At 41.0% G+C, this 21,332-nt stretch overlaps 1 protein-coding gene across 2 annotated transcripts in view; it reads left to right on the top strand.

Annotated features, from left to right (window-relative positions):
* Nucleotides 1-21,332, top strand: part of NGEF (neuronal guanine nucleotide exchange factor) — a 61,725-nt gene that overhangs the window by 3,625 nt on the left and 36,768 nt on the right. For both annotated transcript variants that reach the window (XM_081005831.1, XM_081005832.1), the window contains exons 2-4: nt 11,627-11,716; nt 14,183-14,522; nt 17,172-17,301. In XM_081005831.1, coding sequence (XP_080861957.1) covers nt 14,258-14,522; nt 17,172-17,301 — 395 coding nt within the window. In that variant the 5' untranslated portion in view covers nt 11,627-11,716; nt 14,183-14,257. The remainder of the gene's footprint in view (nt 1-11,626; nt 11,717-14,182; nt 14,523-17,171; nt 17,302-21,332) is intronic.

The following is a 21,332-nucleotide window of genomic DNA, read 5'->3' as shown; positions in this document are numbered from 1 at the left end:
GCTTGCTGCGTTTTACAGACTGCAGTACCACCTTTTCTTCCAGTCAACTGCAATCCTAAACTTTGCTTTGTCTCTGCTAACTATCTCAGAGCTGAGGGAGTGACCCTCCCTCTGTCAGGGACAGAGTTCCTCTTCACATCTTTCTTAATAGCTCATCACCTTGCTTTTGTTAAGTTAATGACCAGTACTTAGCAGCCATTATCAGGCTGGCCTGGCTATTCCAGCCATTTAATCCCCGCTGGATCCAGGGATTCAGGGGGCTTGATTAAATTATAGCACTTACTAAATCCAGGAATTATGGGGAGTGTGGCATCTCCAAACCCTGGCACCTACAACTCATAAAATATTGTATTGGGCATCTTCAACTGGACCTGGAAAGTAGGGCATAAATCGTGTTACAAAATAATATAAATAAAACATACTGCAGCTATCATTTGAAAAGCCAAATATGACACTAGCATTAAAAAATGTGGCTATCACAACAACAAAAGCTAAAACAAGAACCTCATATTTCCCCCATATAGTTCCTTGTGTTTTGTAATCAAAATACCACACCATTAAGATGACTCAGGGATGGTAGTTCTTTGAAAATCTCCTCCTATTACGCTGCTGTGCCCTTTGTCACAATAACAATATGACTATTCATGAGGATAGCTCAGGGTACTTCTAGCTTTGCAGTGTTACTGATAGGAAGGTTTGAAATATAATGTGTGTCTCTCTCTCAAAATGATCATAACCCTTTTCTGGCAAAAAAGAAGAAGAGGAGACCATAAGCCAAATGCAATATATAAATAATCAGTTTGTCTGATCACAGTATAGAAAGGACCTGTGTCAGACCGGAGCTTCTCTGTTGTCAATGCATCTTCCTGCAAAGGGGTGTTGTGGAGATAATGAGATTGACGTCCAGAGGGGATTTCTGAAAGGCGGCTCTTTGTCCTAGATCTTACGCAAGTCAATCAAAAAATCATGAAAGTTCAAGAACTTTTGGGCTTGTCTAAAAACAACTTTTGGGTTTTCCTTAAAAGAGCGCATCAATTCTGTGGGTTCCCTTGAAAAGGCACAACAACTTCTGGGGTGTCCTGGTTTTTACTCTTTGAAAATTAGCAACCCTAGGGTATGGTTGTCATCAGCACTTATGTAGCACATTTGAAATTTCACAGTGCTTCACATGCATTGTCGCAGCAGTCTTCACAACCACCCTGCAAAGTAGGCCAACACAATATCCCCATGGTGCAAATGGGCTAAAAATGAGAAGAATAAGCAGTTTGTAAACTAATAAGAGAGGGGCACGGATGGCGCTGTGAGTTAAACCACAGAGCCTAGGACTTGCCGATCAGAAGGTTGGTGGTTCGAATCCCCATGATGGGGTGAGCTCCCGTTGCTCGGTCCCTGCTCCTGCCAACCTAGCAGTTCGAAAGCATGTCAAGTGCAAGTAGATAAATAGGTACCACTCCAGCGGGAAGGTAAACGGTGTTTCCGTGCGCTGCTCTGGTTCACCAGAAGCGGCTTAGTCATGCTGGCCACATGACCCGGAAGCTGTACGCCGGCTCCCTCGGCCAATAAAGCGAGATGAGCGTCACAACCCCAGAGTCGGTCACGACTGGACCTAATGGTCAGGGGTCCCTTTACCTTTTACTACACTAATAATATACTACAGAAAGTACTATTGCCTATTGCCGTTGAAACCTTTTACAAGCACACATTAAGGATCCTGTGCTGCTCTGCAGAACAAGGAGCATAAAGAGAGACAAAACAGGAGAGAAGGAATGCATATGCCATTCCCCAAAGGCAACTGAGGCAGAAAGAGAGATTAAGACACTTGCTGTTGCTCCCAAAGGGTGCCAAACTGGAAAAATATCCACAATTTACAGGCCAGTGTCTTAATCACTGAGTCTTGATTCCTCTCTCCCTCCCTTTCTTATTATAGAAGAAAGTACAGAAGAAAAATAGAAACTGAGGGTGTTTCTCAGAGGAACTGCCATGTTCTAAAAATAGGCTGAGACAGCTCCTAGAAATACGCCGAAGAAATGACAGTAAAAAAGAAAGAAATGAGAGGCTCACTTGCGAACCTCTTGCCATTTGGGTGTCGGACTGGTAGTACAAATTCTGACCTTGGGAAATAACTCAGCATGACATTCAGTGGGTTGATGCTATCAAATTTGATGCAGTCTAGCATCTCTACAGTGTGATCTTTCCACCATACTGAGCACCAGTTACTAAGACAATTCTCTGCCAACCTCATTAAATTTATACAATAGGTCACAGAGCCGTAGATGTTTGCTCTGTGACTGTGGCACTGTAATACAGGATGCTAGTTATGTCTAGATCCATCGGTGCCTGTAAAATAGATACAGATATTTTCCTTCAAATCATATTTGTAACACTTTAGAGATAGGCAAGCCCACACAAGAGAACTGTGCAGAATATTCTTCCAGGCCTCAATCAGATTGGGGAGTGGGTTGAGTTACTTCACAGAGTGACTGGAGAATAAAGACCCCCTCCCCTAAAATAGCCCACAAACCAGGCTTGCCTGTAGAATGCCGGCATGCACCAAAAATATCCTTCATCTACACCAAGGTCTAGGACTGTGGGATAAGCAGCCTCATATAACCAACATACTTAAGTGTAATTAATGTATGAAGGGGTTAAGACCATAAAGTAAACTGTCCTGCCAGGCTTAGCTCACCTTGGGAGAGACTAGGACCTAGGTAATCAAGCCTTTGTTCCACCTCAGTCTACCTGTGAAGACATCTGAGCTGGTTGCTCCAGGCTTAGACTGCATGCCTCTCACAAGCCACTCTTGACTTCCTATACCAATAATTTAGGAACTTTCACCACTGTGACTGAGCCAGGTTTTACTGCCTGTGCAACTGTTTCTAAATGTTGTATTTTTTAAAGCACAAGAACTTGACCTTTGGATAATTTGTAAGTAAACCATTTTAACTTACCAAGCATGTGGCCTTTTTCTATGCTGGGGATGAGGGCAACTTTGGAAAGAACTTGGGAGGACATGTTTTAAAGGTCTAACAGCCTATATTTCCACACTTTACTTTGCTGCATATTTTGTGCTTTAAATCTCTGCTGGGGTTCTCTCACTAAAGACTACTTGCCCCAAACTTGGATCTTGGCATCCAGGAATTCTCTTTTTGTACCTATTTTTTCCTTGAACCAACCTAGTGCCCTCCAGATGTTTGAGACTGCAACTCACAGCAATATAAGCTAGCAAGTGTAGTTGGTGAAGGCTGGTCTAGGCCCATCCTTTCCTGTGGTTCCCCCAGGAGTATACAAAGATGGGAACCTCCCATTTGCCAGACACTCCTAGACAGCTCAAAGGGCTTGGATGCTCCTATGTATGTGCACTATATTCAAAGACAGGACCATGGGAACTGTATATGTAGAACCCACTAAGTCTGTAGAAGTATGTGATGGTGATAACTTATCATTTATATGCTGCTCATCTGACTGTGAAACCATACAGACTACAGCAGCTGGAGAAAAGAGGTAGCCAAAATGGAGGTGCCTCCTAGATATTTTGGACTCCAAATTCCATCATCCCTAACCATTGGCCATGCTGCCTGAGGCTGATGGTTGGGAAAGGCTGATCTACAAACACCTGACTCTTTTGTTATGGTACCATCATTGCTATTGTGGTTTAACATAAACTTAATATGCACTTTCTGTTATGGGGTCCCCAACCCCATTTTATCCTCAAAAGAAACCCTGTGGAATAGGCTAGGTTGAGAAATAATGACTTGCCCAAGGTCACCAAATGAATTTCCTGTATAAACAGTGATTTGAATCTGGTTCTTCCTACTCCAGTGATTTATCCATTATATCATTCTGGATTTCCCAGCCCCATGGCACTACAAAGTGTGCTCCAAAAAAACCTGGAAATTCCTAGAAAAGCATCCTATTTTAAACTACATTGTGGACATGTATATTAGAACCACTGCCCATAGTGGGCTAACTCCATGCCTGCTGGAAGTTGATCTTTCTTGTTGATCTTTTGTGTGTGGTTTGGTTATTGTGTACACACCCATCCAAGCATGATCATTACAATTATGGGTGCTAGTGGGGGTGCATGGTTGCCGAGCTCCTTTGATTAATACAAAAATGGAGGCAATTGTGAAGAGTGCAAAGAGGAAGTAAAACAAGCATATTTGAGTATTGAGTAATCAACTCATAAATATTTGTGTGGTAGAAAGGAATGATGGGCGGTCAGGTACACACTCATATCCAACCTACCAACACTTTTTTATCACGGGTGTGGACAGGGTGATAAGCAATAAGACAAAAGCATAAACTTTTAATACTTGTTCTGCCCAACTGCTACCAGACTGTGTGGAAAGAGAGAGAGAAACCAGGTTGAGAATACAACTAAACCTGTATAGATTTATATATTTTAATTCAGTATATTACGTTCTTATAACGACTAGTCTGATTTTACATGTTGAGGACCATGCCGGAATAAACCAGCAAAACATTGTAAACCCATAGTTTCTGTTTGGTAATAATCAATATTAACAATATTCGATTAAATTGTAAAATGTAGTTTACTTTGAGGTGAAGTTCTTTTCTTTTCAAGTACTCTTTTGATATGCTGTATGGACATAATTCAATAAGTGATGCTCAGTTTTGGAGTAGAACTAATCCAATTTGTCATCAACTCAACCTGTCTTTGTTCTTTTAGTCCAGCTTTCGCCAGATGTCTTAGACTACAAGGACCATAATCAGCCCCAGCCAATACAGGTGATGGGCATGATAGTCCAAAACATCTAGAGGGCACTAGGTTGGCAAAGGCCTCTCTAGCCTAATAAATTGTGTTGGTTCAGCCATTATGGCAAACACCCACACCTTATCAAGCCATTTCAATACATAATATTACTGACAGTCTCCACTTCCCCACAGAAATATGCCACCAACTTTAAAAAAAAAAAAAAAAACTTCTTTACATTCCCACCTCACCAGGCCTTCAACTAGTTCATTAAGAACATCAGAGCTAAAGAATTTTCATATCCTAAACATGCTTAGATGTTACTTAAGAAGTAGCAAGAAAGAGAAATAAAGTGACAGTTAACAACACACCTGTCTTCAGTTCAGAGATCTACGCCCTCCCATCAGATGTCAAACAGATAAACAACTATTTGACTTTTAGAAGGTATCTGAAGGCAGCCCTGTTCAGGGAAGTTTTTAATGGTTGATGATTTGCCGTGTTTTAATATTTTGTTCGTAGCTGCCCAGAGTGGTTGGGGCAGCCCAATCAGTTGGGCGGCGTATTATTATTATTATTATTACATATAGTTTACCTTTTTAGAATTCTAATTCTAATTATTGCCTATACTTTCTGGGGCTCTTGCAAGCTGAGAGTATTGTTGCATTAAGGCTGGGGTGGTGAACCCCAGGCCTTAGGCCAAATGAAGCCCTCCATTTCTGTCTATCTGACCCTTGGACTCTATTCAGGCCACACCACTTCTTCCGCAGGTTACACCCCTCAGCAGCACTGCTTTGTATCCTACTTGAGAGCTTTTGCGTTGCTGGAATGTGTCAATGAACTCCAATAATGCCTCTTGCTTGCATTCGTGGTAGAGAGGGGTGTGCAAAGGTTAAATTTGCATTAGTTTCTCTGCCCAGTTTTGCCTCTTGCCTCTCTGGTACTGGCATCTGACCCTCCAAAAGGTTGTCCTGAAGGGAATATGACCTTCAGGCTTCAAAAAGGTCCCTCACGCCTGCACTTAAGCCACAAAAAAATCCTATTTAATTGTGTTTTGACTAGATCTTGGGCATTGGTGATGTAAGTTAACAGCAGCCTTATGAGAAAAAGGTGTTAACATTTGTCCCACTTAAATCTGGAAATCACCTTGAAGTGTGTAAGATTGACAGCTCTGGCCAATTTAGATTGATTGATGTTTATCCACACAACAAGGAAAGAAAGAATGACATCGAAGCAAGCTGTTCTCCTGACAACTTTTTCATCCCTCTAAAATGGAAGTAGCTTATGCTACTATAGAATGAGCCAGATCTGGGTTCTGGAATGTGATCATGTTTCACGCTGAAAAATAGGCAGAGGAGGTCAAAGCTTCCTTTAATCCGTCTTTACATTTCATGATAGATTCCCTTAGGTATGGGAACTCTTTACAGAGAAAAGGACCTTCAATCTTTGCTTATGAACTAGCTTTAGGAATGTGAATAAAATAAGGTTAGCCTATAGTTTAATTAGTTCTGAAATCTTACAATGGCAGTGAAAAGGCCTTCTGTTTTCCTTAGTTTTCAATATACCGAAGGCTGACTTTTCTGACATGACAATGACTGCTTAATAGCCCCAAAGGAGCAATCCTACTCTAAGATAACTGCTTTTAGCTGCTTCCCCTCGATGAGACCCATGAGACAAAGCACAGATTTGTGCAGGATGTGAATGATCTAAGTGAACTTTGATGTACTAACTATTATTGCAAACATGTTTTATGAACCCTGGGTATCTGCTTTTATTACATAATGAATCAATACCAGAAGTGTGAAAAAGCAGTACCTTGTTAGCACAAATAGAGCAATTCTAACTATAATTTTGCCTTTAAATATGTAACACTTATATGTTTAATTGTTACCCACATGTTCTAAGATACGACGTTTTAAGAATTCAACATTTTAAGATGGATTTTTAATGTACTACGTACTACTGTTTACTTCCTTTGATCTATCAACTATGACAATCACAGGCACACATAACTGGCCTAAAACCCTCTAAGGAAGAATATGTGAAGCACTTTCACAACAGGCTGTGTAAAGCCGTGTCTGATCCATAGGCAGCATCATGGGAAAGTGCTTTCCCTGATCCTCAATAACCAGTCCTCTATGACTTTCCTTAAACTGCAGGGGAAGTAAAGCTCCTAGTTTAAACCAGTGGTTGGGAATGTGTGGCCCTCCAGAATGTGTGTTGCTGGAATCCAACTCCCATCAGTCCCATTAGGGATGACAGGAGTTTAGCAATATATGAAGGGCTACATGGCCTCTATCTTGTCAAAGTATCCTAAAAGGACAAGGAAGGTTTGGGGTTGTCCCTGCTAGTGCACATATTGGAGACAGGTGTACCAATCCATCTGGGGATTAGGAGAAGTGCTTCCTGCCTAATCTCAAACTTTAGAAGTCATATGTCTCGTGCTATGTAGGGGGTGGGATTCCCCGTTTTTTATACCTTCCAGGACCCCAACTTATACATTCCCAGGGATGGTATCCAAATAAGTCATTTTCAGAGCAGACCCTCTGAAACAAATGGAGTTGAAGTAATTTAAATCCAATAATGAGTTGTCCATCAGACATAGCGCTATCGTATGAATCCAATGAAGATCTTATAGTAACTGAAATCCAGCCACTTTCCTTCTCCGAAAGCAAGAACAGCTTATGCTTTGTTTTCCACATCCATGCATCTGACTTTGTCTTTCTTCAAGGGGTCCTTTTGTAGAGTTATTATAAGCCTTTTGATGTTTTAACTGTTGGACAAGAGGAAGCCAATTCAAATACAGCAATACTTTCATTGAAGAGTAAAGCATATACATTCTCCACATTCTTCAAATTCCTCATCCATTGCCTAGCCAGTCTTCAGCACTGCATTAATATTTGACCTTATTAGCCTCTCTCTGTATATTCTAGAATAACAACAAGAACATTTCAGTATGACTGTCAGCACAGGATTACTAACCCAAATGCAGTATAAGCAGTAGAGCATTCCAAATGTCATAATATGCTACTGGAGGAGGGGGTTCTGTTCATTCTCCTCACAATAAAATAATGCATCTTACTGGTCCATAAAGTTCTGATTCTGCTCCTTGTATATTAACACATTCTTTGGAAAAATTAGTCATATTTTCAGGGTGCAAAGGGAGCTCTGCCTTTTTAAAAAAAATAATGACAAATTTCATTAATTTTTAAAGTATCAGTAGAATAAATAATTAATTATATATCACAAAGTGTAGACATAAAATTACGTCTCCCATCCCTGGCCAGTCCTAACTCAATGTCCCACCAACATCAACATCAACATCAATAGAGGAATTTGAAGTGTAGGGGGGAGGGAAAGGGCTTGGCAAAAAGAAATGTGAGGCTAAATCAGAACCACAGTTCAATGCTGCTTTCGTCTCTTGTTCAAATAGCTCAAAAAATGTCTTCCAGATTTCCCCTGCTTTCATATCTATAATATATATTTGCTCACTTATTGCTTGATCCAGTATGTCTTCTGTCCAACATTCTATTGTTGAACCTCCTTAGATTTCCATTGTTCCTGTGACCTGATCAATTTAGCATTTGCTCTGGTAGTAATGCGTATGATGTGTACCACCCTCGTTCTCTTAGAATGGCAATGGCACCCAACTGAGAGGTGCTGAAACTGAGTTCCGACAAGTTCTGGCTGAAACAAAGCCCCAGCTTTATTTTCTTTCTCACACAGCCAAGGAAACCCTATTACAAAACAGTTTATATTTCTTGCCTTATTGCAGAGGACTTGTTTGAATGCTGTTCTGATATAAGACACATACTTTGCAATAGACCAACTTTGACATGCCCTCTCCTTTTTTGATCTTATACTGAGAAAGTAGTAAAGCTGGTTCCCCCTCAGCTATTTAGAATTATATATGACAGCAGCAGATTTTGAATGCAAGTCACTGTGGGAAGCAGCAGCTAACCAGCCACTTTTCACTCTGCAACTCTTTCCTCCAGCCCCTTTTTACCAATATGATATCTGCTACTGGCTAGGGGTGGCTGTGTTAGGGAAGCAACCTTGAAGGAGAGGTTTGTTAAGTATAATTGGTTTAATTGACATTGAAATGGGAATGTCTATCTATTGGTGAAAAGATTTAGCATAGGGAGATTCCACTGAAGCTTTAGAAAAGCAAGAAGAGCACTCTGAGCTCTTGGTGAGTTGATAATTAACTGATTGTTGCTTTCTGCTAGCTAACACGTGAGTGAGTAACCTTAGATCAGGTGATTAAGGTATTGAGTTGCAAATCTGCCATCTTGGAAAGGTGGTGGCTGCTTCTTTGTTCTCTCCCAGGCTTCATGGAATGAAGATTTAAATGAAGCTCTCCAGGAAAACAGATCTAGGCAAAATGGATGTTGAAAGAGAGAGACCTTTACTTATAGGTCTCTTTGGATTATTTCATATTTTGTAAGATGCTGAGCCTATGACTTTGAATGGCATATGTCTTATGGAACTGTTTGGATGTGTCATTGGATGTTTTAATTCTGTTATGAAGAAAGTTCTGCAAGTAAAGTTTGAATAATATTTTTATGATTCGGGACAAAGTTGCCTTCCAAAAGGAGTCAGTTCTTTTGCTTCAGACTGCACAATATTAATATCTGCAACAGGGCTGTGGTGAAACAGATAATGGAAAAAAGAGTTCAGTACCCCTCTTCTGCCCTCCCTCATTATTTTTTTACTGTGGTTTGACAGCAATCTACATTTGAAGATAAAGATCTTGCATCATGTATATTTCCACCCCCAGAAGGCTAATGCTTCCAAGTCTTCCAAGTTTGAATATTATACTCCCTTCAGCTGCGCCCTGTTGTTCTTCTTGCTGCATTTCTCCTCACCTCTCTTGAGAGCTGTTACACTGTTAATGAGTCATCTTCGCAATTTCAGCACTATTTGTTTCCTAGAGGTGAAGCAAAATGTCTCTTCTGAAAGCACATCATTCATTTTAGTCTTTATGTAGCACCTTCATGCCAGTGCAATTCACCTACTCAATCAGGCAACAGCGTATTGCTTCCTGTGAGGACATTTTTGGGCTGCCATATCCTACCACCGCTCTTAACAGGATGAAAGCCACCACAAGCTGACTGATGGCATGGTGACTCATCCTGTGAATGCTCCAATAGGTTCCATCAACCGATGCCTAGCTACTGTATGAAAGCCCTCTCAAGATGTGAGTGGAAACAGGAGATGAAAGATTATGGTCTCAATAAAGAATAATATTCACAAGGCTAGTCACAGCATTAAAAAAATTCAGCTTGAGTGGCTTCAACAAATCCCCATTTTGCCAAAATGGTTGTATGAATGAGTCTTTTACTTGCTTTATGTTCCTTTACCCGTGGCTTCCTAGAGTACTGAATGCAGTGGAAATTGACAATAAGCTTGATTACTATTCCGAAACTCCACAATCTCGTTTAATTTTTGTAAAAAATAATAATCACTGAGTCGTATCCAACTTTAGTTCTACTCAGAGTATATCTATTCAATTAAATTGACTAACTTATGTACACAATGTGGTTGGATACAACCCACTATGTGCAAAGCATTAATATGACAATGGTGGCAATTGTTTGTCACAATAAATATTGTTTTGGAAACAAGGCTGGCCTCCCTGTCCTCAGTTTGGATGCTTTTACTTCCATTTACTTGGGAGTAAGGCCTACTGAACTTGATGGGACTTGCTCCAGAGTGAGCCTGCATAAGATTGCACTGTTAGACTTCCATCACATTTGCACATTCTTACTATGTGCTTTCTCCACTGTACACCATCCTCTTGTTTTTTATGCCTATTCTGGACAATGAATGTCATTTTTGTTTTGTTCTGCTACATAAATGCTGCATAGTCCTAGATTAAATTTGATTTTAGTCTCATAGGGTTAGGCTGCCAGTGTTGTAATGTGGCCTTTTATATCTCCCAAGCAGTGGCGTAGCGTGGGGGGTGCCAGGGGGGCCGGCCGCACCGGGCGCAACATGGGCGGGGGGCGCGCTCGCACTAGCAGCTCTCTGCCCCTACTAAAATCCACGGGTTAAGGAGCCCGCGCTCGCTCGGCTTGGCGAGGAGGTCGCGGAAGGGGGAGAGCGAAGCCTTCTGCCGCGGGCAAAAAAAGGAGAGGAAGCCGGGTGGGCGGGCGGGCGGGCGGGCTGGCGGGGGTCTGGCTGCGCCTGCTGCTGCCGGTGCAGGGCAAGGCAAGCAGAGCGAGGAGGAGAGAGAGGGGAAGGGGGGGGAAGCAGCTAGGAAACGCTGCGGTGTGGAGGAGGAATCAATTAAGGAGAGAAAGCGAAAAGCCTTGGAGAAAGGGAAAAAAGGAAAGAAAAGAGGCAGCTCCAGGAGAGCGCGGGGGAAAGAGAAGCCTCGCTGCTGCTGCTGCTGCTGCTTGGGAGAGTAAATTACTGTACTTGCCTTGCCCCGGGTTAGGGGGCGCAAATTATTTGCCTTGCCCCGGGTTAGGGGGCGCAAATTACTTGCCTTGCCCCGGGTGCTGATAACCCACGCTACGCCGCTGCTCCCAAGGAATTATTGAGATCTGTAACTGTTCAGCATGTGAGTGTGGGTGAATGTGTGCAGGTGTAGGTTGACTGAGGTACAGAATATCTGCTAACCTGGGGCTCATGGCCATGGTTGGTCCAGGGGTGCCACCATTTTCCTGCATGGCTGGAGGAGGAGATGGTCACTTGATGCCACCCACCTCCGACCACACCTGTTAAATCATCAAGACAGGAGTGAATTTATGAAGCTGGATTAAAAAAAAAAAAAAGCAAGCATCTCTATGCCATTATTTACCTAATGCATGTAGGGAAACTCAGACCATTGATCAATCCTAGACTATTTATCGTTAGCTGAAACCACAGCTTGGTGTGATGTCTGAAATGAGCTATATTTACATACAGGTCCAGAAAGAAACAAGTTCTGCAGACAACTGAACATTGGCAAAAGTTAAAAACAAGACTGGCTGTTTAGATTATAACTGGATTTAAAAGGTAATTTTTAGTATAAGTGTGTGTGTGTGTGTGTGTGTATAGTCTTAGGCAATTAAGATGTATAATTGATGTAATTGTATACTGAGCTTTTTCTTGATGTTTTATATATTTACTGGAAATCTGTTATATTTAATTTTCAAAAAAGATTATTGCAAACCAGAAAGGGAGTTGTAAGAACCAGGATGGGTGGGTCTTGTTAATAAGTTAATGCATAACTGTTTCTTGTTTGTATCTGAAGTTTTTGCAAGGTACTGGATGAGCAACAACAGGTCATAGCTAGTCAAAGAGGATAATTATTTCATGCATTGGTGAGGCTATATCTGGAAAGGGTGGACATGCAGCTGACATTAAACAGCTCTGTTGCTCCAGATCCAGTTTTAGTTAGGAATTATGAACTAGCTTGATTTTTTCTGTCTTGTAAAACAGCTTCCTGTTTGCCCTAAACAAACTCTGGCAAAGCTCTGAGAAATCAATGACATCTTTTTGCTTGGGGGGTGGGGTGGGATTTGATAATGACATTGAATTAGGAATGTGCTAAATTTCTTATCCTTGATACTGAGGCTTGACAGCTACTACTAACGATTCTTCCTAGAGAATGGCAGTTACAATAATATATCCACCCCACAGCATTTGGAAGTTGTGAATAAGCTAAGAAGATCAGATGTGAAGTTCATTGTATGACTAATCTGAACATCTCACACAAGGTTATCAATGATAAAACTTTATTTTTTATTAAATTTATATTTCACCCTTTCTCCCAAAGGAGCCTAGGGCAGCAAACAACAAGTGATAAAGCTATAAGAATGCCTTAAAAACAATTCTAGTAGAGATGCAAACTGGGAAAGAGCTCAGCTGAAAAGGGTTGTTTAAGAAGGAAGGTCTTTAAGAGGCACTGAAAAGACAGCACTTATTGGCACTTGTCTAATATTTAAGAGAAGTGAATTCCAAAGGGTAGGTGGCTGTCAGGGAGTCTTGATAACAAACGAGCGTAGTTAATTAAATAGAAGATTTATTGCAAAAACAGAGTTCACTGGAGTGGTGATCACAGTCTATAAATCAAATATGTCCCTTCTGAGGAGGGTGTTTCCAGCAAGACCAGGAACAGCCGAACTTCCTCTTGTGACATATTATGTCCCATACACCTAGACCTTGGACTAAGGGGGTCAGCTCCCACCTCTTCCTCATTCTCTGAAACAGTACTTCCGTGGTCCTTCCCGCTCTCTGAGCTGCTTTCATTTCTAGCCCCTGCATTTTGTTCTTCACTAGCACGCTGGCAAGCAGCTGGCTGACTCTCCGCAATTTTATCAGTTGACATTCCTAAGGGCAGGGGAGTTGGCTCTCGGCTATAATCATCCTGTCTTGAGAGATTAACCCTCTCTCTTCCTAGCTACTTCCTTCACTGGGAGCTGGCTGCAAACTTTCCCTGAGGGCTGGCTCATTCATGACAGCGGCACAACAGAAAAGGCCTGATTCCTATGCTGAGCGGAGAAGAACTCCTGATATGATGGTATCTGCAGGGGGCTCTCATCTGCAGGGCATAGAGATCAATTGGGTATATAAGAGGTGAGCTGTTTAATGAGATTGTACATTCCCAAAAAAAAGAGGAAACAGATCAAACAGGTTAGGGTCCTGGGCCCCACTGACAAAACTTTGGAAGGTGTTGTCTCAGCTAATAGCTGGGGTCAACCAAGACCTTATGTAGTCCAGCAAGGCCTATAGAGCAGTTGCCACCACCTCACTGAGGAGCTGGCTGTGGCAACTTAAAGGATCCTGTCCAGTTCTGCAGGTGTCAGTCTGGAGGGGAAAGAGGAGGTGCCAAAGGTCCTTCCTGTGTAGAGATGCTTGCATTTTCCTTAGGGTAGAATAAGGGGTCAGGTTCTGGGATTATTGCATTTACTAATCTCCATCTAGATCATTTTTTGTTCTTTGTTTGTACCATATGAATAGACAATTTAAATGAAAGTGTAAAATTGTGTCTTCAAGGGCGTCAGGGAAGACCAAATGTTTCCCATTCAAAAATAACTCTATTGCAGAGGAATTTGGAGTTTAGCTTGAATAGTTTTTCAAGGTGATCATGACATATCATGTCCCGATGCAGTTTTCTGAAAGCATGATAACTCTAATATCAACATTTAAATTAATGTTTCAGACAGTTTGATAACACCTGTGCCAATAACAATGAACCATAATCAGGAACATCCCCTAACCTTCACCCTTGCCATCCTGTGTGTTTATGTATCTCCAGCTGAAGATTACACTTCCTGCATCTGATGAAGTAGACTTTAGTCCATGAAAGCTTGGGTCATAATAAAATTTGTTAGTACTTAAGGTGCCACAAGACTGTTCATCTTGCTGCAACAGAATGATTAATATGTCTCCCCTCTGGAAATTCTACATTGTTATAGATGAAAATTTTCCTTTTACTGTTTAAATAAACTTTCTTACACTTTGTTTTTAATTCTAAAGCCAAGAGACCTGATGGAATTTATAAAGGTTCCTCGTTGTCTGCTTTGGTGTTATTAAACAATCCAACTTGTTGCCATGGAGACAGAAGAACTAGAAGAGGTGGAAAGACACAGTAGGAAATCAGTCCATGGTCATTGGAAGGATAGTTCTTCGCAGGCAGTATCATGCGTGGACTTGATCTGCGATGATGAATCAGAGGCTTCTGACCATGTGACTGAGAAGGAATCACAGGCGCACTACATTCCGATTCGAAGAAATTCCAGGTACTACCGCTCCTTCAGACTTCGGAACAGAGGGAAAGCGAGGAGCAGCAGAGAGGTTCAAACTGAAAGTGTTGAAGGTAAGTAGTCTAAGTAGTTACTCTCCCTTCTTTGCCCATTGAGACTGAGAGTTATGGGTAAAAGTATATAGCAGGGGTTGGGGGAGAGGGTTTACAGGAAGAACAGCGAGAGACTTCTTAAGACTCTAGAATCTGGGTCCCTGCCTTCGTACACCGGCTGCACCTACTGGATATCAAGTTGCTGCAAGTCTAAAACTGCAAAAACAAGAGAGGAAGCCAAATGGGATGAGATCTGATGCCATTTCACTTACAATGAAGCTCTGTTTGGTTGGCAAGACCCACAACTAAAGAAGGAACGAACAGCAAGAACAAGCAAAATATTTCATACAAATGATAGTGTCTACTGGAGCAAGAGACATATTAACAGCACAATGCTAGACAAGTTTACACACAAGTCCATTAAGTGCAATGGAACTTACTCTTTAATAAGTGTGTTTAGACTGCAACCTTGAGAACCAAACACAACAAGATTATTGTTGTCTAAACCACACAGCAAAGTAATTAATAATACTTAGCATGTCTATAGCACATTTTAACCATTCAAAATTCTTCCTCTACGTTATCATGATGATTGTTGTGCTTCTGCTTTTCTACTTTTCTTTGACGCCAGGTAAAGACAACTTTGGTCGGCAAAGAAATGGGTTTTTCCCCAAAGAGATAGCTGTTTTTTGTTTCTACAAATGAGCTTAGATAACAAATTACCCCATCCTAATGCCCTCTCACAGAAGACTGGGCCCATTCTTTCTTGCAATATAACACACAAGGCAAGTCTCTTCCCTTTCTCCAAGCAGATAATCACAAGACTAAAAACTTCTACTTAATATGCTGCTCCAGTCATCGTAGTATGGTATATGGACAAAATGAGCTCTTTTGTATGCTAGGGCAGACATTTCTCCACCCAGTGAATGCAGTATGCAGCAAGGCTAACAAAACAGATTTTCTCATTGAGTCACCTGAGCTCAAGAGAGCCTCTGCACCAAACTTGGTGCAGATGAGGAGAATCTGACCTACACACAGCACAGATTCATAACAACTGTAAAGAAAGACATCACTGCCTGTTTCAGTCCCAGCAGAATTATTTGAAAACAAGCTGATCTGCTACAAGTTACAACTTAAATCTGTGTGGTCTGACCAGTTGCGGTCCTACCTACTCTCTGCTGTTCCACTCCTGAAGCAGCAGCTACTCACTTAAAGAACTAGAAGAGGAATTCATGACGTCTTCAGAACGTAACAGGACTTTATGAAGAGCCAGGGAATCTCTCTTTCACCTAAGCTAACATTTATTCAGACAACTAGCAGAGAATTATCTTCAGCCTTCATACCTCAATGGGTACTGTGTGTCCCTGTAAAGCCTAAATCTTGGGCATATGGAGAACCTCATCTTGCGGCAATAACTAAAGTACACGGACAGCAACGATGGGTGAGCTCTTTTATCTTACATTTGAGATCTCTGATGTATTGTTTGTTTACAGAACTGCGCCAAGCTGATCCTACTCTGTTTATGTAGAACTGGGTCTGGGCATTTGCCCCTTGCACATGGGTTCTGTGTTCACCTGCCCTTCTCTTATTTTGGGGTTCTGGTGAGAGAAAGCAGTCTGGAGCCAATTGTGGTTATGGGTTTGTCCTCCTATCCCACCCACCCAAATGAACCAGCTTGGTGTGAAAAGGCTGAAAGGGCTGAAGTAGCAGCATGATTAATCAGCTGCTTCCTGGATATAATGTGCCCCAGTATCAAGGTCAAATGTCTCATACATCAAATAGCAGACTGGCTCAGGATTTACACTTTGCAGGTAGAAGAGGGTAGAGAAGGGCAGACAGGAAAAAGCTCCACAATCCATTGGTAGAATGAAATTTGACACAGAAAAAAAAGGCAGAATGGTAACTAGAAATTGTATGTAAACTGAATATAGTTATGTATCAAACAAATAGCCAGGGAAAACTTATCACTAATTTCATCACAAAACAATATTTACTTGGTCCCCATTAATCCCGTGTAAAAATGCTCATACAAAAATGTTCAGTGCAGCAACCATAATAGCAATCAATGCACTGTCTGGGAGAAATGCTACATTTTCTAAATAAAAAATACTGCATTTGCGAAATGTGATATTCTTGCTACGTGAGTGTATCCATCAGACACAAAAGTGTGCAACAAATGAGGGAAAATGCATATTAACATCAAAGTACATTATGCCGGTAAAATGGTAAAGTGCATCATTTTCATTCCCATCCTCCCAAATTTTAACAAACAGCCATGAATCAGATGAGATCATGTCTGGTTTCTTGTGGGAACTTTTTCTGGCTCATTTTGATGGAAGCATGTAGGACTTTTATCATTCTGTTCCTGGAACAAAAAGCTAATTTAAAGCCAATGCCTGAGAACATATCTCTGAGCCTTCTTTCTCGATAATGAAACTAAGTTCTAGGAAAGCTTCCAGGAAACTAAGGGCTGGGATTTCTGCAAGGTAACAGCCACAAGCTTACCTATATATGTATCAAGTAGTCATGTTTTTGTAAAAAAAAACCAAAAAAAAACCAACACTGTGAAGAAATGAATCAGCCACAAAACAAAACTCTCAACCTCTCTTTTTTCTTAACTGCAAATATTTTATAGAACTGACACAAAACATTTATTTCTTTATTTCAAAGCCTCACTAAAAAATGGTAATACCAGAAATGAGCTTCTGAACAAAGACGAATTGTTACGCATATTTCACAAGGGCCTGTCTCTACATGTAAAACGAGATATGACAGCCGCAGAAGAACAATGGTTGCAAAGGTAAGGAAGAATGCAATTTCCCTTGAGATACAGAAGGCAAAAAAAAAGATAAAATGGGTTTTAAATGAGTATCAAATGGATCGGTCAAGCACTTTCACATTTATTACTTTATTCTGCAGGTTTAATTTTTCAATTACTCTATAAATATGTACAGGCATCAGTTGCTTGTTTTCTTTTTTATGCAGCCCTTGTTGGATAATGATGGCTATAGGCTGCTGTAGAGCTCTTTCTCCCCAGTTAAGAGAGGGAGCACAGGAGCCAGAGGCCTTCCTGGTACAGCTATGGAAAGCTCTGTGAAAAGTATGGGACAAAAATTGGATTCTGGGCATGAGGGAAGACTCCACAAGGAAGGGTGTTTGAAAAAGGGTGAGGGGCTGCCAGCTCTGCAGGCAAGGGTTGACATAACTGAGCTCCTAAGCGCCACAGGGGTGCCGCAGAAAGAATGTAGGTGGTCAAGGGAGCCGTGGACTCAAAACAGTTGGAAAACCTCTGGTTTAGGAAGTGGCAGTTCCTTCTCAGTGGACTATCCTCTCCTCCCCAACCTCTGTAGACCACATACATTGCAGAACAAAGTGTTGGCCACAGACAAGCCTATCATCTATTTAAGATCAGAGAATGTTAGCTTTATAGCTCGATGAAAATGTTGACCCAGTGTGTGGCAGCTGTGGAAAAGGCAGATCTTATGCTTAGGATCATTAGGAAAGTAACTGAAAATAATACTGCTGATACCATAATGCCATTATATAAATCTATGCTGAGACTGGAATACAGTGGTACCTCTGGATGCAAACGGGATCCGTTCCGGAGCCCCGTTTGCATCCTGAGTAGAACATAACACGCGACTGCGTGTCTGTGTGTGCATGGGCCGCGTTTTGCCGCTTCCACGCATGCTTATGACATCATTTTGAGCGTCTGCGCATGCATGAGCGGCAAAACCTGGAAGTAACGTGTCCTGTTACTTCTGGGTCGCCGCGGAACATAACCTGAAAACGCTCAACCTGAAGCATATTTAACCCAAGGTATGACTGTAATGGAATCCTCAAAAAGGATGAGTTTTCCTCGCTTCCTTTGAATAAAGCCATTTGCCCACCTCATTTCTAATTCCTTTCATGGAAAAGGTCTAGAAAAAGGCAACCAAAATGATCAATTCTTTTATGAGGAAAGGTTGCTTTGGTAATGGGAGAAGTTCCATGTGCCCAGTCACTTGGTGGGTGTTCTATGAGTGCAAACAACACTCTGCTTGTTCCCTTCCACACTACTTCTTGGCTGTTATGGGTCATGGAGTACAATCACCTTGTATTAAGATTTGTAGGCTGCTTCATGGCTAAAAAGCCACCAAAGTTGCATACAATTGGATAAAATAATGATGTCCCAGTTATCTGTTTAGTAAGGGGAAGAGAAGGGGACTCTGACTACTGCTGCAACAGAGGGTGGTATTATCAAGGCTACTGTATTCTTGAGTAGTTGTTTGAAAAAGAATTACTAAAGATTTCAAATATTTGCAAAATTGTTACACCATTACGATGCAGAAAGCCATTAACTTACTGGCACACTAGGTGAAACTATTAAGCCTAAATTTAAAATACAGCAAAAAAAGAAGCAAAAAATAAATTCTGCCTACACAGCTAAAAGATAAATACATGATATATATCATGCTCTGAAGGTCAGCAGACTTAGGCTTTATTGAATTCACTGGGGGCATTAATCCTAAAATAAAGCATTTTGTAGATAAAAATACCATGCAGTATTTCCTTCTCCATTTCAGATGTCAAAATATGAGTGTCTGTGACCACATGAACATGTTCTGTCTTTAAGCTGCTTCATCTTAAAGATATCTGATCCCCATCACATATAAAGTTTTGCTTTGATTTCAAGATCAAGGCCGGATTGGCATTCTGCTGTCTTAAACCCAATGGCCAAATGATGATCAAAACTCTACTTCCCATGCCCTTCCCATCTGCCTCACCTCTGTTCCCTCCATCATTTTCTTTTAAAATTGTGTTGCAAATAAATGTAATCTTAACTATACTCTTCAGCATAAATGTTCAAACTGTTGCCGAACTTGAGAGAAAATCACTGCTAATTAGATTTGAGTGAACCCATGGATAGAAGTAATCACACCAGTCCCCAGAGTGCTTGCAAAGCTATGGGAACACAAAATAGGAAACTAGGAGCTAACTTCAAATTTGTTGCAGAGTTTTTGTCAGAGACTGGAGAAGTGCAGGTGGAGAGACTTGTGTTTCAACAAATTGTGAGCACATTTATGTAGAGTGTCAGTGACCAAATTTTCACAGCCAGAGACAGCTTTGCCATACAGGAAAGTCAAGCTTCAGACAGCACCATAGTAGGAGGATAAGTGAAGGCAGAAATTGATGTCTGAGTGATCAAGCAAAATCTTTGGCCCAAGCAGGCAGATGGATACATGTGGGCCCTGCTTCTGGCAGCAAAATGTATTGATCTGGCACTGCACACACAACTTGTTTTAAATGATTGGTAGTTCTGTATTAGTCCTTATAAGGACTAATAACATGCTCCCTAAAAATCTTCTGTTCCTGATTCATTGACTAGTTCCAGGAATAAACAGTCCAAAGTTCATACATACTTGGCAAGTCCAGAGAACTTTAGCTGCATGTCACATTTACTGCAAATCCAGCCCAGTAACCGCCTGTCCCTGCCTTGAATTAAAGACAAAAAAAACCCTCAGTGCCTTCAAAAGCAAAAGCTGATTCCTCCTGTGGTGTTTTTTAAATAATGTATTTGCCCACAAAAAAGTAAGGACAAGAAAAATGCTATTAGCCATATAAAATTCCTGCATGTTATTTAGAGAAATGGCAATGCCACAATTAAGTATGCAGGAATCCTCCTTCCCAATAAAGTTATGCTATATATCCCTAGCCAAATGTTTCTTTCCACATAATTCCCCAGACATTTTGCAATAGCAGGAGTCTCCAAATTTGACTTGAACTTGAAGGCAAAATTCAGTGCCAATATAGGGTTATGAGTTGACCCACTCTGCTCCAAGGAAGTTCATTAGACTAAAGACTAAAGTACACCATCTTGGCAAATCTTGTTTCTAACATTTCCTTTCTTGCAAGGGGAGGGGGCTCAAGGATGCTTTCCTCCAGCAGGGTTTACTTCAGGTTTCAGAAACAAGACAGCTAGGAGGAATGATTAAAAATGACCTAGGGGCAACTGAAAGGAGACTTGGCAGGCAGGGATCTGCCTCCCACAAGCCAATTCTCCTCTGCAGTTTCCCTAATCCAGTCCCTATATTAGCATGAAAGGGGCTAGGAATGTGCTGTAGCATCCTTCAAAATTCCTTAGATGATTCACTTGATTTGGACTGTCCAAATTCACCTCCAAATTCTGCTTTCGGCTAACTTTAGTAACGATCCTTGTTACATGATGTAGATGGAAATGTTCTCATTTAAAAAACAAACAAAAAACCCACCACAAATATTTTAGCATAATCTGAGGTATATATTTCCTCTTGGTTTGAATAAAAATTCCTTAGAGCAAGTTTTTAACACCTTGTAGGGTGTTTTTTCCACCCCTTCTAAAAATTTTTTGCTATTATATCATGACAGATATAAATGAGCTAACCTCAGCTGCTAAGAGAGCTACAGCAAATTACATTTAGCAAATGTAAATAGGATTTTAAAATGTAAATAAGCTGTCAGTTTCACTTTTGCATTGGAAAGAAAAATCCCACATACCTGAAATACACAGGAACTGATGTCAGAAGTAACCGAATTGTGAAGGAGCTTAAGGACTTACATGCAATCACTGGGGGGGGGGGGGGGAATAAATGAAGATTTTAAAATATGTATTAAGAAAATTATTAGGAGACTTTGAGCTTCTCTGCTGAATTATTTATATAGGTCATATTTAAGCAACTATATAGGACAGAACCCAAGCAAGAGCATCATAGCTAGTCCAGCTTTCCCACCTCTGCCTTACTCTTGAGAGCTATATTCATTCCCTAAATCTATTATGGATGGGTAGAATATCACATTAATGTCACTGACAAG

This window comes from Podarcis pityusensis, assembly GCF_964106645.2.
Source record: "Podarcis pityusensis genome assembly, chromosome: 5".
Taxonomy (NCBI): Eukaryota; Metazoa; Chordata; class Lepidosauria; order Squamata; family Lacertidae; genus Podarcis; species Podarcis pityusensis.
This window is presented reverse-complemented; position numbering and strand designations above follow the sequence as displayed.